This window comes from Vombatus ursinus, unplaced genomic scaffold (assembly GCF_900497805.2).
Source record: "Vombatus ursinus unplaced genomic scaffold, bare-nosed wombat genome assembly UNPS02009205.1, whole genome shotgun sequence".
In the NCBI taxonomy this organism is placed as follows: Eukaryota; Metazoa; Chordata; class Mammalia; order Diprotodontia; family Vombatidae; genus Vombatus; species Vombatus ursinus.
The window spans coordinates 6,473,461-6,490,921 of record NW_020948983.1 but is presented as its reverse complement, the minus strand read 5'-3'; the positions used below and the strand labels follow the sequence as shown (position 1 = coordinate 6,490,921).

Sequence of the window (17,461 nt, the reverse complement as noted above, 5' to 3'; positions counted from 1 at the left end):
CTGGCAGTATCACTGCCTCCGGCAATGCCTCCTTGTCTATTCCCCCACCCCCAACAATCACAGGCCATATAACATTTTGACTCCTTAACATCTTTCAACCTCTACTTTTTCAACTGCAAAATATATGACCTAAAATGTGGCACCCACGTACAATATTCCAGTCATGGTATGACTAAGGCTCACTATAATGGAAGAGTCCAGAGCAGCACCATGTGGTGGTCACCATGTTCTTCTTAATGCAGCGTAGGAGAGCATTAGCATTTTTGACTGCTGTTATTGACTGGTGCTATTTTTGATGGTTAATCCACATTGAACTTTTGACTTGCTAACCACCCTCTCCTCCACCCCAACTTTCCTCTGCTCTTTTTCATAAAAATGGTTGTCTAGAAATGCCTCCTTTGTTTTATAATTCCTGAAGTTTATTTTGTTTATTTTCAACTTACTCAGTTCAACTCACTGTTTGGCCTATCCTGACGTTCTTGGGTCTTGTCTTTGTCATTCAATTTATAAAGTCAGTGTAAAATCAAATGAAATTAAAGAAAGTGAAAGAACATTGCAAAAATAAATGCATTTTTTAAAATGTAAAGTATTATCATGGTCAACTGTCCTTACTGGCTCATGGACCAAAATCACTTATGTCCTAAAGAAATTACGAAGTTTACTTCTTTTTTTTTTTCCCTAGCCTTCAAATATGTGGGGCCATAATCATTTTGGAACACAACATAAATTACACTGAGCACAATAATAAGGAGTAGAATGTAATTAGTTTTCTTTATAAACATGTACTGTTACTTCTGCTTTGTGTGCCTAAGCCAAACAGGCAAAAAAATAAGAGAAGTTGACACACCATCTTGTCCTTTGTTAATTACATCTTCAGTGGTGACAAAAAGATTACATTGCTTCACAGTTATCATGGATAACTGTTTTCCTCATGCAAGATAATTAGTCTAGCCCTTTACCAAAATGTACTCACTAAGTTTATTTACAAGGTATTATCTTTTTTAACACTTGAAAAATGATTTATTTGTATGAAAATGGGTTGCTTACACTTCGTGCCAACAGTTTGTAAGTAAATTTATTTCATAGGGCCAACATACACAATGGTTCCTGCCCTTTTTGAATTGGGAGTTGTAATCAAACTAGAAACAGAGCCCTACGCTAAAGGTTTTTAATCCTTCAGAAAATCTACAGAGACATGTTCAATCAATGTATAACTCTATTTCCTACACACCGGGAGACCAGCTGATGTGATTTTAACCTGCTGCTTTAGATTATTTTTTCCAGTGAAAGCTATAAGGTAGAATTCAACTAGTCCCCATTGGAGATAAGTTCAAGGCAGATTGCCTTTGAGCAAAGGTTGCAAAAGTCTTATTTTCACATTTTATAGTACTAAAATCATCATAAAAGCCATGAAGTATTTCTACCCAGAGAGACCAAACACTACACACATCTAGACAGAAAACAACACACTCGACAAAAATATACTACATGTATCTTACTGGGGAAAAAAAAAGCAACCAGATGAAATTACTTCCTAGATGCAGTGACAGAGAAAATTGGTTAAACAAAGAGGGAGAAAAATTAACCTCTACTCAACAGAAACCCATTTTTACTTATTTCTGGAAAGAATTAAGATAATTTAAGTTTTCCTTTATCTTTGAGAAGAGCGTGAAGTGGAGGAAATTCATATGTGCCAGGGATCTTGAAGAAAAGTAGAAGATATATAACCAGGGACATTTTGTACCCCTCCTCCAAATATGGGCATTTATCTCTGGGGGGGTGGTAAGCTGATAGGAGACTATTTATCTTAGAGAGATTATCAAAGACACATACAAAGCCCCTAGGGCAGTGGTGTACTGGCAAATGTTTAACAACCAGCTCTCCAGGAAAAAAAAAGTATGTAAGAGGCTCTTTTTAGTTTCATCTGAATTACTGACATTTTCTCCATCACTTTCTTAAGTTTGCAAATCAACAAAACAATAGCCCTGATTTCTAGTATTTACCCATTTCTGGGGTGTAAATGGTCACAATGAAATTTAATGATAGGCTCTTGCAAGTTGGTAGGAGCAGGCTCTAACAGGCTACTGCCCTAGGGAAAGGGAATTGTAAATGAGCTTATTCAGTGATCAAATACTTCAAAGGACAGATAGGAGTTCAGAATGGGTAGAAATTTCCTTCCAGGTCAGTGGTTTCCTCAACTCAAGAAGATATGTATTGTAGGCAAATGCATGTTGGCCTTGGAGTCAGGAGAAGTGGTCTTGAAACTCGGCTCCACCATTGGTGAGTGACTTGGAGCAAGTCATTTCACCACTGTTAATATTAATTTTTCTCAGGGGTCCAATGGAGGTAAGTGATCCACTAGCTACCCCATAGGGTTATGAAGAAATTAAAATGAGAACAAACTCTGTAACTACAAAGTGTTCGATAAATACACGTTATGAGGCCCCTTATTTCATTTCATTTTGACGTTGGCCTTTATCTTTAGTCACTACTTAAGCATTTGGAAAAATGCCTGCATCTTTGTTTGTTTTGTTTTCATCTTGTTAAAAAATCAGTCTCCTGTTTGCTTTCCTTCGTGAAGCTGACACCTAACAACCTGCGTATGAGGGGGAAGTCAGCTGTCAGGGAAGGTTCTTTCAGGAGGGCTAACATATGGCAATAGGGAAAGGGAAGTAGCACTGAATGGATGACATCCAATTCCACCTATGTCTAGGCCTTAGAAACCTGCAGTCGGGAATGCACATTCCAAAGGTGAGAGGGAAAGTTCCTGCTCTGAGTGAGGGTGGTGATACTAAGCATCAGAGAAGAGCTTAACTAGAAGAGATGGAGACAGAAAGTAACCTCCCTCCAAACCCTAAATATCTTTACATTCTGGATCTCAAGATTTCAGATGTGGGAGGAACTCCGGTGCGCATCCATTCCAACTTGTACCTGAATAAGAATCCTTTCCACATCATACCCATCAAGTGGTCATCCAGACTTTGCTTGAACACCTCCAAGGAGGGGAATGGATTTCCTCCTGAGGTGGATCATTACACTTTTGGATAGTTCTAGTCATTAGGAAGTTTTTTATTATATGGAGCCTAAATCTGTCCCTCTATAGCATCTAACCACCTGCTCCTAGTTTCTGCCTTTTGGGGCCAAGCAGAATAAATCAAACCACAATTACAAACAATATTTAGCTCAGGGCCCCCAGTTTATGAGTCAGGCTAAACATGTCTTTTCTAACACCCTGTCCTCTTAAAAAAAAAAAGAAAGGGGGGAGAAGGAGGGGAGCTGTAGTGGAGACATAGAAACATGGCCCTCTAGCAAGTGTTTTTGCTGGTTGTGACAAAATTAAAGATAAGATAAACAAGGAAGGAGGTCCCTAGAGAAATCTTGCAACTCTCCTCCTTTATTCATCTTCCTCTTCCCCTACCACTTCCCCAGAATATATTCTCATCTTTCTGGTGGGGAGGAGGGTAGATCAAATATCATTTTCTCAAGGTGTACTTCCTTTTTTGTCCCCAGATCTTTACCTTACTGTTACAAGGGCATAATCTGTATCAAACATACTCAATAATTTTAAATTTTAAAACTGATTCTGTAATTAGCGGCCACCTTACTTTGAAGGTCCCACCTGTGTTCTGAGCTACCTCAAAGATGGATTTATGTTATTTTTCTGTCACTAAAGGAAATGAGTTTGGCAAACACACACACGTACACACACACAGCCTACATAGTGAGTTGTTTGGGGACAGAATTGGGAGAAACAGAACAAATAGAGGCATTTAATTCTATCCTCTGTCAGTGTATGGTGAGGGAGGGAAGGAGGGAAGATAAGTCTTGTTTTCTACTACACAATGTCCATGTTGTAGCTGAGGGGAGAATAGTTTAACCACAGTCATGAATTCAATTTGACTCAAAATTTGAGTGTCCACGTATTGTGCTTGGCGACAGACAAAAGTAAAAATGAAACAGTCCTTTTTCTCAAGGAAATTATATTTCTTTTTTGTGGGTGGGACAGAACATCAATAATTGAGGGAAGAGGAGACCCAGAAATGTTCTGAATAGAAGGTGACAACTGGCAATCTTCTTTTACCTTCAGTTCTGTTCAATTTGCTAAAATTTGGTTGAATGTATACTTAATAAAAGATTTTGCCTCATACAATAAGGACTAATAATGATGATGATGATGATGATAATAATAATAATAAAAAACATTTATATAGCACTTCAAAGTTTGCTTTACATATAATGCACATTTGATTCTCATAACAACCTTGGAGGAAGGTGCTGTTGTTATCCCCGTTTGACAGATGAAGAAACTGAGTCTGAAAGAAGCTAAGTGACTCGTCCAGAGTCACATAGCTAATAACTAAGGTAAAATTTGAAATCAGGTGTTTAAGTCCAGTGTTCTAAATACTACACCATCTCTCTGACTCATTTGTGGGAATTCACAATGCCTATTGAAGTAGGTTGCTTTCAATTCAACTATTCAATCCCTCAAATAAATAGAATCTTCCTGAAGTCTGCTCTAAGACTTGGGGCATACCATGTAGAGTGCTTTACTCTTTCTTCAGAAAACCCTGGCCCTCAGGTAGTCCCACTGCCCCCATTTTACAGATGAGGCAACAGGATGGAAAGGTAAAGAGACTTATTTAAAATTACATGACTAGGAAGTGTCTGAGCCAGGTCTTCTGACTCCAACTCTGCTGTTGCTTCCTCTAGGCTGTGACCCTCAAACAAACGACACCCTAGTTATAGGTCATATAAGCACTGAGCTGGAAGGTATCGTCCAACCCCCACTAGTTCAACACCCCTACCCCCCACTGATTTATTTCTATTTTTTATTTTTTACAAATGAGGAAGGAAACTGAGGCCCAGAGAGGTTAACCACAGCTAGCTAGTAGAGGAGATGGGGTGCTTGAGTTCTAGTGTCTTTTCCACTATACCACCTAATTCTTAGCTCCTTACACGAGAAAGGCAGTTTTTGATCTCAAATTTGGGTTAATTAGAGCCAAGTGTAGAATGCTTATGACCTGCCAGGAACTCCAAAACCCCAGCTTCAAACCTTATTATAAAACACGAGAAAAGGGGTGTCTGTCCAGTATTTACCCTTCTCCCAAGCAGCTGTTTTCTTCCATTTCCTTTGGAGATGCTATTGCTGCCCCAGGCTGAATTATCAAATGGACGTGTCCTTCAATCTGGAAAGTCATCCTGATGATTGCATTTTCAAGTGCTTCATTCACTAGTGGTAGTGGGTATGAGGAAAGAGGAAAGGGCTAGGCAAGGTGGGAAGTATGTGGGAGGGAAGGGGTGGATATTCAGAGCATGAGCTTTATAGTGGCAACGTGGCCAAACTGGCTCCCAAGCTTGCTGTACTGCATCATTGTTTGACAACCACGAAGGGTGAATTCTTCAAGATCCCACACCCATCTGAGGAGGGCAAAATGCCAGCAGGGCGGATTATGAATCTCAGGGCTGAATGTGGTGTGACAGCAGCACCCACTAGAATGGTATCATACAGAAACCTCATGGGCTTTCACCCCATCAGAGCTGCTTTCACTCAAATTCCAAGTCCAAGGATTTGATGAAATACTCTGAAGGTACAGTGATACTTGGGGCTACTTGCCTTCCCAGGGGGAAAAAATACTCAGATGTATTTTTCTTCAAAATGGTATATGTTTGGAAGTAGTTTTATATTGGACATTCCTTCTCACAGCTGTTACAGCAAATTGTCCAAAATGAAAGTAAACCAAAAACCTGTTTGAGGAACCAATTACAAACTTTAATGGTACCAGCACAAAGCAAACTTGTTTCCCCAATGGAAGTCACACATCCTTTACCTTTTACTAAGTTCTCTTTCAGATCTGTGGGATATATTAAGTTTCTCACTTTCTGTACCTTATAGAGTCGTATCTGGGAAACTACGTTCTATTTTGTTTTGTGTGTGTGTGTGTGTGTGTGTGTGTGTGTGTACTTTTTAAAAATTGTTTTTATTTCTCAGGTCATCTTTTATTTTTCTTCCAATTTTATATTTCTACCACAGAAAGCAGATCAAACCTCTAGCCCATCATTGAAAATATGGTGGTGTATGTTATTTATGGTCATTCCTGTTTAGAGGAAGCAGTTTTCCTATAATTACTAATAAAGTCTAGAATCATCACCAGCAAAATAATTTATTGAAAACCCATAGCTTCATATGTGGCTCTGTGCTCAAAATATGCAATGCCAGAAACTGGGCAGGGAGAGTATATCCTAGCCAGCTGAATAGAGGATTGTATGGCAATATCTCCACAATGTATACAGGGCTACCCCTCAGTGTAATCAATTGGTTTTACTATCACTGACTATAATGCTGACCTTGACCCAGCTGACGGAACTGGGCTTATTTAGCCTGGTGAAGAAAAATCTCAGGATGAACATGAGAGCTGTCTTAAGTATGTGAAGGGCTATTACCTCGAACAGAGATTAAATTTATTCTGTTTGGCTTCAAGGGGAAGAATCAGCAAGGGGTGGAAGGTGTAAAGAGGGATTCTTTCACCATATGGGTTAGACTAGATGGGCACTAAGGTCCCTTTCAACTCCCAAATTCTATGATTCCAAGATACCTATGGAGTTCTTTGAAAGAAAGGTAATAGAAGGTCTGCTGGAAAATTAAAATTCAAAATTAGCCCTTTGCTGGAGAATCCCAAGGGGAAGTTGGGAAACATCCTGCTCCATCTTGGAGCCTCTGTTTCTTCATAAATGAAATGAGAGTATAATACCAGTACTGCCCACTTTATAGGAGTATGTTGAAGAATATCCATGAGATAGTACATATAATATTGCATAAACCATTGTAAGAAGTCATATACATATCAGCTCTTATATTAAGTTTACAAATTTAGAGCTGGGCAAGACATTAGAGGTGGTCATTTGTCAGTGATTTAATAAAATATTAAATAGTTAATAGTTAAAATATGACATGTAAGTTGAAATTAAGAGCAAATGCTTGTTGATAATACTATTAATGATAATATCTTAGATAACCCTTCTGAATTGATTTTCTTTGCCCTGTGAAGTTTAAGGATTAAATCTGACTATATTCCTATAGTTCCAGGGGACAGATAAGATTAGTCAAGGAGTCTTTCTTGCTGCTGGGCCACCCTTGGTCCTTGTGCTGGGCTTCCTGCTCCACCTCTGTCTGGATCCATCATCTACAGTATCCACCCTGAAAGGTAGGGTGTGGGTTTGTTCGAAGTAGGATAATCTTTACTTTTCATGAGGGCAAAGCAACACCCGCACCAGGCAGCCTTCTGCCATGGGTGGGAGCGTGTGCCACCCATATAATGATCACATTCTGACTTATAGTGTAGTGATTTCTGTCCATGTTTTATCCCTATACTGGATTGGAAGTTCCTTGAGGGCAGGGACTGCTTGTTTTGAATCCTTCAGCATTTAACAGAGTCTCCTGAACACAGAGGCTTCATCATAAATGCAAGGGACAATATTGTCACTGACCACAGACCATCAGACAGAGATAGTAACAGGGAAAGTGTGACCCAAAGCTGTCTTGCCTGCAACAGCCACGCCTAAACAGACAGAATATATTGAGGGTATTCATCATTACACAGGATGTGGGTTTCTTAGGGTGGGGAACTTACCTCTACATGTTTCACTCATCCTTTCTTTTCTCAGATCAAATGATATAAAATATAGAGTACTTTGCAAAGCTTGAAGCACTAAATAAGTGCTAGCTGTAATTTTTTTTAATCAGTTGTATGTCTAAGGCTTTCAATGGTCTTTCTGTTTGTGTGCATGTACACACGAACATTCCCCTCACTCCATACCTAACACCAATTATTTCCTCTGCTCTAACTGCTAATATAAAATTCTCCTAATTTTCTTTCTGCCCTAATCTCACGAATCCTTGATCCTTCTTCTTGCTTTTGTTAACACTAACTGTAATCTGAGATCTTTGCAACACATCTGAAAAGCCTAGCTTCCAGAAAAAAAACAAAAAACTTTGTATAATGCCTATAACACAAACATGATAACACCCTCAAGGCAGCTCCAAACCTGTAAGGGAAGGGAATGGGAGGAAATGAATATTTATATAGCACCTACTATGTGCCAAGTACTTTACAAATATTTGATTCTCTGAGGAAGGTACTGTTGTGATCCTCATTTTGTAAAAATAATAATAATGATAGTTAACATTTATATAATGCTTACTATGTGCTAGGTACTGTACTAAATACAGTTATTATCTCATTTGATCCACACAACCATCCTGGGAGATAGGTACTATTATGATCTCTATTTTATAGTTGAGGAAACTGAGGCAGATACAGGTTAAGTGACTTGCCAGGGTTACAGAACTTGTATGAAGCTGGTTTTGAACTTCTCTTCCTGACTTCAGGCTCAGGGCTAATTAATTCACTGGGCCTCTTAGCTGCTTGCAAGATCCTAACCACACAGAGGAACATTCTTTTCTCCATAGATAGACAAAGCCTATGAAAAATAAAATATTTTCTCATACAGTAGAAATCAATGTCAAGATTCTGTCAAGTGGTTAAATGTAGTTTTTCTTTGAATTCTGCCATAAAGATGTGAGCATATGGAACTGGTGATTTGTGCATATGGAACTGGTGATGTTTCTGATTGCATTGGAAAGCCCCTGAAACTCCCAAACTTGTGACTCTTTCTTTTCTTTTTTTTTTTTTTGGTATGAAAACAGACATGTTGGTTATAAGAAAGAAATCCGTCACTTACCTCTAAAACTTTCCCTGTGATGAACTGGTGACAAGCTTCACATTTGACACCAAAGAGCCCCTGATAGTCCTTTTCACAGTAAGGAGCTCCATCCCTGTAGAAGAAAGTCCAAGCAGTGTGAATCTACTTCCCATTTCCTTAAAAAACCTGCCCTGTAGATTGTGTGAAGCTAGCCCTGCAGGAATCCAGAGCTTGTAGCAAATAGAAAAGGAAACCCATCCCCCCACATACACTTCTATATATAATATTAAGAATAGTTTTTGTTCCTTGAGAACACATGAGGATACCAGAGTCACACACCCAAGACCCCCAGAGGAGTCAGAGAGAATATAGTATCCTCAGCCACACATCTATAACCAAGCAGCTTAAGGTCAGTAAAGTCTATACTTATGATTTAACTAACAAGCATTACTGCCCATCATCAGTGGAAGCTTGTGTTCATAATGTATGCACATAGAAATTCATTCCAACTGCAGAGCCAAAAAGGGTCCCTAGTTGCTCTTTCTCATCACAACCTTTCTGGGCAGGAAGTATATGATTGCTGACCCTACTATCTTCCTTTGATGTGGCAACAGCTTCTATGGCCCAGCCCCCCTCAATAAATTCAAAACCTGAGAACCAGAGCCAGGAACTAAGTGAAACACCCAGGGCTCTTTCATTCCTGGGTCTACTCCATGCTCCTCTTCTTTGTTTGGTATCTCCATGACCTTCAGAGGCCTTGTGTAAATTATTTAAAGGCAGGGGTCATGTCTTATCTTGTATTTCTTCCCCATCCCCCATCTATCAGAGTGCATTGCACACAATAGATATTTAATAAACATTAGTAGAATAAATGAATGAATGGTGAAATAGGGAAGTCCAGGGCTCTCTAATTATGGAACCTCCAACTGATCCTGGTCTCCTTGTCAGATCCTTAGACCTTTCTTTTCCATAGTGCCTCGAATATAGTAGACCCTTAATTTGTTGAATGAAATATTTTAATATCTTCTTTTCTATGCCTCCAACCCCAGCCCCGTCCCAATAAAAACATGCCTGTTGTGGACCCATTCTCCATAAACCTCATAGACCCTGCTTTATGTTAGTTAATATTTTAAAGGATATTTTACATTTTTTAAAAAACCCTACAAACTATGCAAGGATTCATGTTTTCACATAAAATTCCTTTTCTGGTTCTATTTTATATATGGAAAAGTCCATTTCTTTGTTAAGTTCAGAATAAAATGATATTAAAACATACAAGGCAAAAATACTCAAATAGGGTGGAGTATGACTCTAGGTAGGTAGCTTAAACTCTCAGTGCTCCAGGCAAACTCTCCACAAATTTCAGAGAAGGTGCTGACTTTCTCATATCAATGAAATCATAGGTCTAGTCTCTATTCCTTCAGTTACTTTTACTGGGAAGAACCACCTTGATGAAATAATTCTTGCTAAAATATTAATGACTGATTAAGCCTTACTGTGCTACTCTTCCCCTCCCAGATGATTTATTTGTGTTTCAACAGAAGCCCTTAGAGACTCAAGACAAATTCTAGCTCTGTTTAGGCCAGTAGGACAGTTGTTTCTGGGCAGGGAGCTGCTTCCTAAGCATTTCTCAAATCCTACCACATGGGCAAGTGCTTTCTGTGTCTATGTATAAGACTAGGCCTGCTAAGACACATCCCCAAGACCTGTGATGGGGAAGACTTATGGTGTGGTACAAAAAGGAGTGGATTTGAAATCAGGATCCAAGGGTTCTAACCCTGCCTCTGCCAATCATTCTGTGACTGTGGGCAAGTCATTCACCTGCACCACAAGTTCCAGATGCAAAAATATGTAAAATGTAGTAACACTCGCTATTACCTATACAAGGCTGTTTAAAAGAAAGCATCTTGCATATCTTTTCCAAAAATTATATAAATATAAGTAATCTGACCATGTCATATATTCCCTATTTAATCAACTTCAGTGGCTCCCTATGACCTCCAGGATCATGTGTAGAATCTTTTTTTTTTTTTTTTGGCTTTTATATACCTTCATAATATGGCCTTTACAGTCTTCCTACAACTTACTCCCCTCCACCTTGTCCACAATCCAGAGACACTGATTTCCTTATCATTCCTTGAATAAGACATTCCATCTCTCAACTCTCCCATGCCTAGAATTATCTCCCTCTTCATCTCCACCTTCTGGTTTCTCTGACTTCCTTTAAGACTCAGCTAAAGTCCCACTTGATGCAAGAAAACCCCAGTCTTCCTTAATCTCTGTGTCTTCCCTTCCCTTTCTCACATATAGATATAGATATAGCTTGTACATGGTTGCATATTGTCTCCCTTGTTAGACTTTGAGATCTGAGAGCAGGGACTGGTTTTTGCCTTTCTTTGTAGCCCTACTGCTTACCTCAGTGCCTTGAATGTTGTAGGGCCTCAATAAATGCTTTGTTGATTTAACCCATAATCTCCAGATTCTAAATAGGACTGGCCTTCCTTGCCTAACTCAATTATAAGGCGACATTACAAGGTGTTCGCTACTAATCTGGGATATTTGAGAAAGTTGGGGCATGAACGTGGGTTCACAGAATCATAGGTTTAGAGGTGGGAGGGATTGTAGAGGCCATGCAAAATCTCCTCATTTTACAGATGAGGAAACGGATACAGAGAGGGATTAAGTGACTTGCCTTTCGCCTATTGACACAGCTAATATCTGAGATGAGATCTGAACTCAGGTTGTCCTGACTCCAAGTCCAGGACCCTATGTAGGACACCACCCAGGACACCATGCCGCCTCAGTGAGGATGAGTGTACTTCTTGCTGGATTTCATTCATTAAGTGCCTACTGTCAACCACTGAGAGCATTTGGTTTTGTTATCCACTCTTAATTCTATATTCCATATAGTGAGAGATTTCTTACTTGCTGATGTATTCCCCGGTGAGGACTTTCCCGCAGGATTTGCACTTAAAACACCCCAGGTGCCATTGCTTATCCAGAGCCAGCAGTGCCTGCCCATTCTTTATGTCTCTGCCACAGCCAGCACAATCTGGAAAACAGCAACCAACAAAGAACGGCATGTTTGTTGTATAAAACCCAAGCCTGGAAGGAAGGCAATGAGTGAACACCTTGTGGGATGCTTAAAACTACTATTTATTTCAAATGAAACTCCATGTAGAGAAAGGACTTTTGGGGAAGAGAAACTTTAGAGACTACATAAGGTAAGATTCCAAATGACTGATAATTAGAGAAATGCAAATTAAATGCACATGAAAACAACTGAGGCTCCGCATCTATTTGGCAAAGATGACAAAAAATGGAAAGATGACATTTATTGGTGGGTCTATGGAAAAGCAGGTATACTGACATACTGCTGTAGGAGCTGTGGATTGGACCAGCCATTCTGGAAAGCAATTTGGAACTATGCCCCCAGAGTCACTAAATTGTGCATAACCATAACACAGTGATGCCATGGCTCGACCCAAAGAAATCACAGAAAGAGGAAAAGGACCTATCTGTACAACAAAATTTGTGGTAGCTCTTTTTATTTAATGTAGCAAAGGATTGGAGACTTAGTGGGTATCCATCAACTGGGAAATGGCTAAACAAATAGGATATAGGAATATAATAGAATATTATTGTGCCATAAGAAATGATGAAAGGGACAGTTTTAAGTAAATAAGGAAAGATTTGTATGAACTGATGCAGAGTGAAATGAGTAAAACCAAGACAACACTTCACATAGTAATAAAAAATTGAAAAGAAAACCAACTTTGAAAGACTTAAAAACTCTGATCAAAGTAATGACAATCCATGGCTCCAGAGGGCTGATTAACACATACTTTCCAACTGCTGACAGTGGACAAATGGTCTCAAGATACAGAACGAAACACTTACTTATTTTTGGACATAACCACTGTGTGAATTTGTGTTGCTTGAATATACATATTTATTATAAGGATTGTGCTTTTCTCTTCTTAAAGCGGGGAGGGTACAGGGATATTGGTGGGTCAAAAAAAACATAAAAGAAAGAAATGTACAACATTGAAACATTAAAAAAATAAATGCACAGAATAAAACAGAAGTTCAGAAGAAAACTCAGACAAGCAGGACAGCTCTGTAAATAACTGAATTTATTACAAACTTTTAAATAGCAAACTTTACATAATAGAAATTCATGGTTTCATGGATAATCTTCCTATTTTACTTTATAGAAATTTTCTTGTTTTTGTTTCTTGCTGTTTAAGTTCAGAATTAAAAAAATTGAAAGGCAGGAATGTCCATGATGCAATTCTAGTCCAGCTCTGTGAAAACTTCTCTGACCTTCCCAGCTTCCCAAGAGAGTTAACTTCTCCGTTCGGAGTCAGCTAGGTGGAACAGTGGGTAGAGTGTTGGGCCTAGAATCAGGAAGGCCTGAATTCAAATCTGGCCTCATAAACTTACTAGGTGTGTGATCCTGGGTAAGTCACTTAATCTTTGTCTGCCTCAATTTCCTGAACTGTAAAATGGGGGTAATAATAACACCTACCTCTCAGGAGACTGTTGTTAGGATCAAATGAGATGATATTCGTAAAACACTTAACACAGCACCTACTGATTAATAAATGCTTAATCCCTTCCATTCTAAATTCTTAAAGATTTTGATGCATGAACATTTTTTCATTTCATCAGGTACTATCTCATGTTGCTTAGTTATTTTACATGCACATGGAGTCTTGCTCCAGCAGTTCTTCTTGGCATAGAGATAATCCTGGATTCTTGGAACATTATGCCAGCAGGCTGTAAGGCCTATATTGGAAAGCTTTCATCTATAGGCTTCACAATGGCCTTAGAATTTGCTAGGCCCACACCAGAATACTGGCTACAAGGTGATGTATTTTTTCAGTCCTAGTTACTTAGGAGACACTCTTCTAAGGCATAGAAGAATTGTAACTTGCTTTGGTATAAAATATATCTGTCCCACTGAGACTATGCATCCCTGAGGTTTTGAAGCCAATATGATAGAACATGAAAGTTCTTAATCTTTCTTAGGTCATGGACCCCTTTGTCAGTCTGGTGAAGTCTATGGGGTGGGCTTTTTTCAGAATAGTGTTTTTAAGTGCATAAAATTAAATAACATGGTATTGCAAAGGAAATCAATTATATTGAAATAAAGTTACCAAAATATTTTTTTAAAATTAATTCTCCGTATATTCTTGGTATAGTGAAAAGATCCCTGGATGTGCAGTCAACAGCTAGCTGTATGCCCTTGAACCCGTTATATAACCTCTGTGAACTTCAATTACTTCACTTTTAAAACAATTATAATGATACTTGCTCTATTTACTTTACATGGTTGTTGCAAGGTCCAAACGAATATGAATGCTCTAACCTACCTACTCCACCTTATTTCACACTGATTTGTCTTCGACACTGTAACTTCCAGACACAATACCTGTTTCCCAAGCTCCTTCTTTCCTTTCTTCTCGCCTGGCATTTCTCCAGCCCATACTCCAAACCTGCCACTGACTCCTTCCACATCTCTACTGTATCTGTTACCATCTTTCTTCCTTCAAGGCCTAGTGCAAGTACTACTTCCTCCACAAAACCTTCTATGATTCCCTCATTGTTCTATGTTGAATCAATCTTATACACTCATAATGTCCAAACCAGAATTAGTTATTTACATACATTTCATCCCCTAGAATAAAAGTTGTTAAGCTCCTTGAGGACAAGAACTAAAAGATTTCCCATTTTTGTATTTATACTCCTCCTTTTATTATACTATAGCTTCTCAGTAAATACTGAGGGATGGAGCAGAGGGGATAAGCATCTTCACAGCACCTGCTTTGAGCCAGGCATTGTGCTAAGTGCTTTCCAAATATTATCTCCTTTGATCCTCACAACAACCCTGATAAGCAGGTACTTTTATTATTCCTATTTTACAGGTGAGAAAAGGAAGCAAAAAGAAGTTAAGTGAGTTCTCAGAATCACACAGCTAGTAAGTGTCCAAAGCTGGATTTGAACTCAGATCCTCCTGACTCTGGGCCCAGTGCTCTATCTACTCTACCACCTAACTGCCTATGACCAATCACATTGGATGATGCATCTATTACTCACAAATAGCTATCTAATTTGATACTTGGTGCAATTTTGTTCAATTTAGGCCATATATAATGACTCATTTACAGTGGTTTATGGTTTGCAAATTGTTTTCTTCCCAATCACCCTATGAGGCACCTAGTATAGGAATTCATATTTAACGGAAGAGGAGACTGAGGCTTTGTGAAGTCAAGTAGGTTGAATCAAAAAGCATTTATTAAGTACCTGCTATGTGCCAGAAACCATGTTAAGTAGTGGTATTAATAGTAGTCGTCCCTCACACTCAAAGAGGACCAAAACAGCATCATGATGTTGGGGTCAAAGTACAGTGTGGCTGATCAGACCAACACAAGCTTAGAAGGCTCTACCACAGGTTGGGCACAAGTAGTCTGAACATTTGGGAAGGAAAAGTCTCTACATTTGTACATCTCACATTTCTTTTGATCTAAGTACTAGGGATACAAAGGAAGGCAAAAAACAGTTCCTGCTCTCAGGGAGCTCACAGTCTAACGGAGGAGACAACACATATATAACTATGCACAAACTGAACATATACAGGAGAAACTGGAGACAATTTCAGAGGGAAGGCGCTAAGATTATGGAGGACTTGGAAAGGTTTTCTGTTGCAGGTGGGATCTTAGCTGAGAGATGAAGGAAGCCAGGGTAGCCACAAGGTGGAAGGAAGTGAGAATGGAAAGAGTTCCAGACATGGGACACAGCTAGAGAAAATGCTTGGAGTGAGGAAATGGATCTTATAGTTCACTAGATTACAGAGCACAGTGGAAGGGAGAAAGGTGTAAGAAGTCCGTAAAGGTAGGAAGGGGCCAGGTTATGAAGGAGTTTAAAAGCCAAGCAGAATATTTTATATTTGATCTTGAAAGTGATAGAGGGTCAATGGAGCTTACTGAGTAAGGGTGTGTGTGTGTGTGACATGGTCAGACATGAAATTCAGGAACATCACTCTGACAGCTTATGGAAGATGGATGGGAGTAGGGAGAGGCTTGGAAGGGAGACCAAGCAGCAGGCTGCTGCAGTAGTCCAAGTGTGAGGCGATGATGAGGTTAATTACCTTGTCCTTTTCTCCATAGGTAGTGAGTGTCTGAGGCAGGACTCAAACAAAGGTTAAGGTCAAGCTCGTAGGAAAAAAAAAATTCTAAAGTCCCAATAAGCACATTTATGCAAAATCACTGGACTTAATGATGACAAAGGGTCATTACATAATTCTCTCCCCTTTCAATCATGCAGATTTCTCCTGCAAATACTCAAATGGATCTCTGATTTTGTTGAAATGGGGAATTCCCTCTGATGATACAGATTGCAACTCATGCCTGATTCTTGTCTCATAAGAGGGTCCATCCAAAATGCCGGTCTTCTTCAAATTCTCCTGACATTGTGAGGATACCAATGGAGTATGCAAGGTGTCCATCTGTTTTCCCTAACTTGCTGTGTGATTCCAACTTCTTTGTTGATCACTCACTTTTTTTATTGGATATAATCCAGAAGAACTGGTCCAGACTCTATCCTCCACAAGTTGACTTCCTAGAACTAATGGGCCTTATGGGAATGGAATGGTCTTCATTTAATTATTTCCTTGGAGGTTACTTTAAAATCTCATACTTCATTTCCTATAATTGTCCCATTTCTGGTGAGGCCAGAATATAATATAAAGATACTTTGTTAAGTTCTATGGCATGGAAAGATGAGCGAAGACATAGTCCTTGCCCTCAAAATGTTTACAATGTAGTCTATCAATTTAACAAAACTTTATCAAGCACACAATATACAAAGTAGTGTCCTAGGTGTGAATGAAAAAATAACTGCAATGAAACAAAGTAAGGTTAATTTCTTAATTCAAAGGATCACCTCCTAAATTATATATTTTGTACATTTGTTTGGTATATCAGGTTTTAAACAGGGTCTGTTCCCCAACAGTCATAGCAGCAGTTTTTAAAACAAATTTTGCATGAAGCAGACCCCGAGTATTTTACTTCATTTCGCAGATGGTAATACTTTTTGCATCTAGAATGCATTTAGAGAAACGAATCCACATCATATACCAAGAAGGATTGGTTATTTTAATCCAAGTGGAAATAAAAATGCTTCTTGGTTTTTTTTTTAATTACACAGTGTCCACTAGGTGGCAGCAAAGGTTCAAATGTTAAGTAGGATGGTGAAATTTTACCACTGGAAAATTTTTCTGGGCACTGATTAAGTGCCCATATCTTAGAAGTAGAAAGTTATTAGGGCTAAAAAGGACCTTAGAGATCATATGTCCAACTCCTTTATTTTAAAAAATGAGGAAATAGTTTCTGAAGGGAAAAAACGACTTGCCTCATATTATACAGATAGTTAAGAAGCAAAGGTAAAATTTGAACTTAGGTTCCTTGACTCCAGATCTATTTGCTACCCAACAGTACCATGAGGTCTCATAGGCTTATTGACTTATGGATTTAGAGTTATATTTAGAGGTAGAGATTGTCTACCTAACTCCTTCATTTTGTAGATGAGGAACTGAGGTCCTAAAAGGTCACACAGCTGGCAAGAGATACTATTTGAACTCAGATCCTCTGATTATAAATTCTAACACTTTTTCCATGGTGCTATTTCCTCTATCACATGGAACCACTGATTGTGTGTGTGTGTGTGTGTGTGTGTGTGTGTGTGTGTGTGTGTGTGT

General features: G+C 38.9%; 1 protein-coding gene across 4 annotated transcripts in view; it reads right to left on the bottom strand.

Moving 5' to 3' along the window:
• The window catches only part of ABLIM1 (actin binding LIM protein 1), a 273,956-nt gene that overhangs the window by 102,473 nt on the left and 154,022 nt on the right, over window positions 1–17,461 (bottom strand). For all 4 annotated transcript variants that reach the window (XM_027851947.1, XM_027851948.1, XM_027851945.1 and 1 more), the window contains exons 5-6: window positions 11,626–11,752; window positions 8,740–8,833 (exon numbers count right to left, since the gene is read on the bottom strand). In XM_027851947.1, the coding sequence (XP_027707748.1) occupies window positions 8,740–8,833; window positions 11,626–11,752 (221 nt within the window). The remainder of the gene's footprint in view (window positions 1–8,739; window positions 8,834–11,625; window positions 11,753–17,461) is intronic.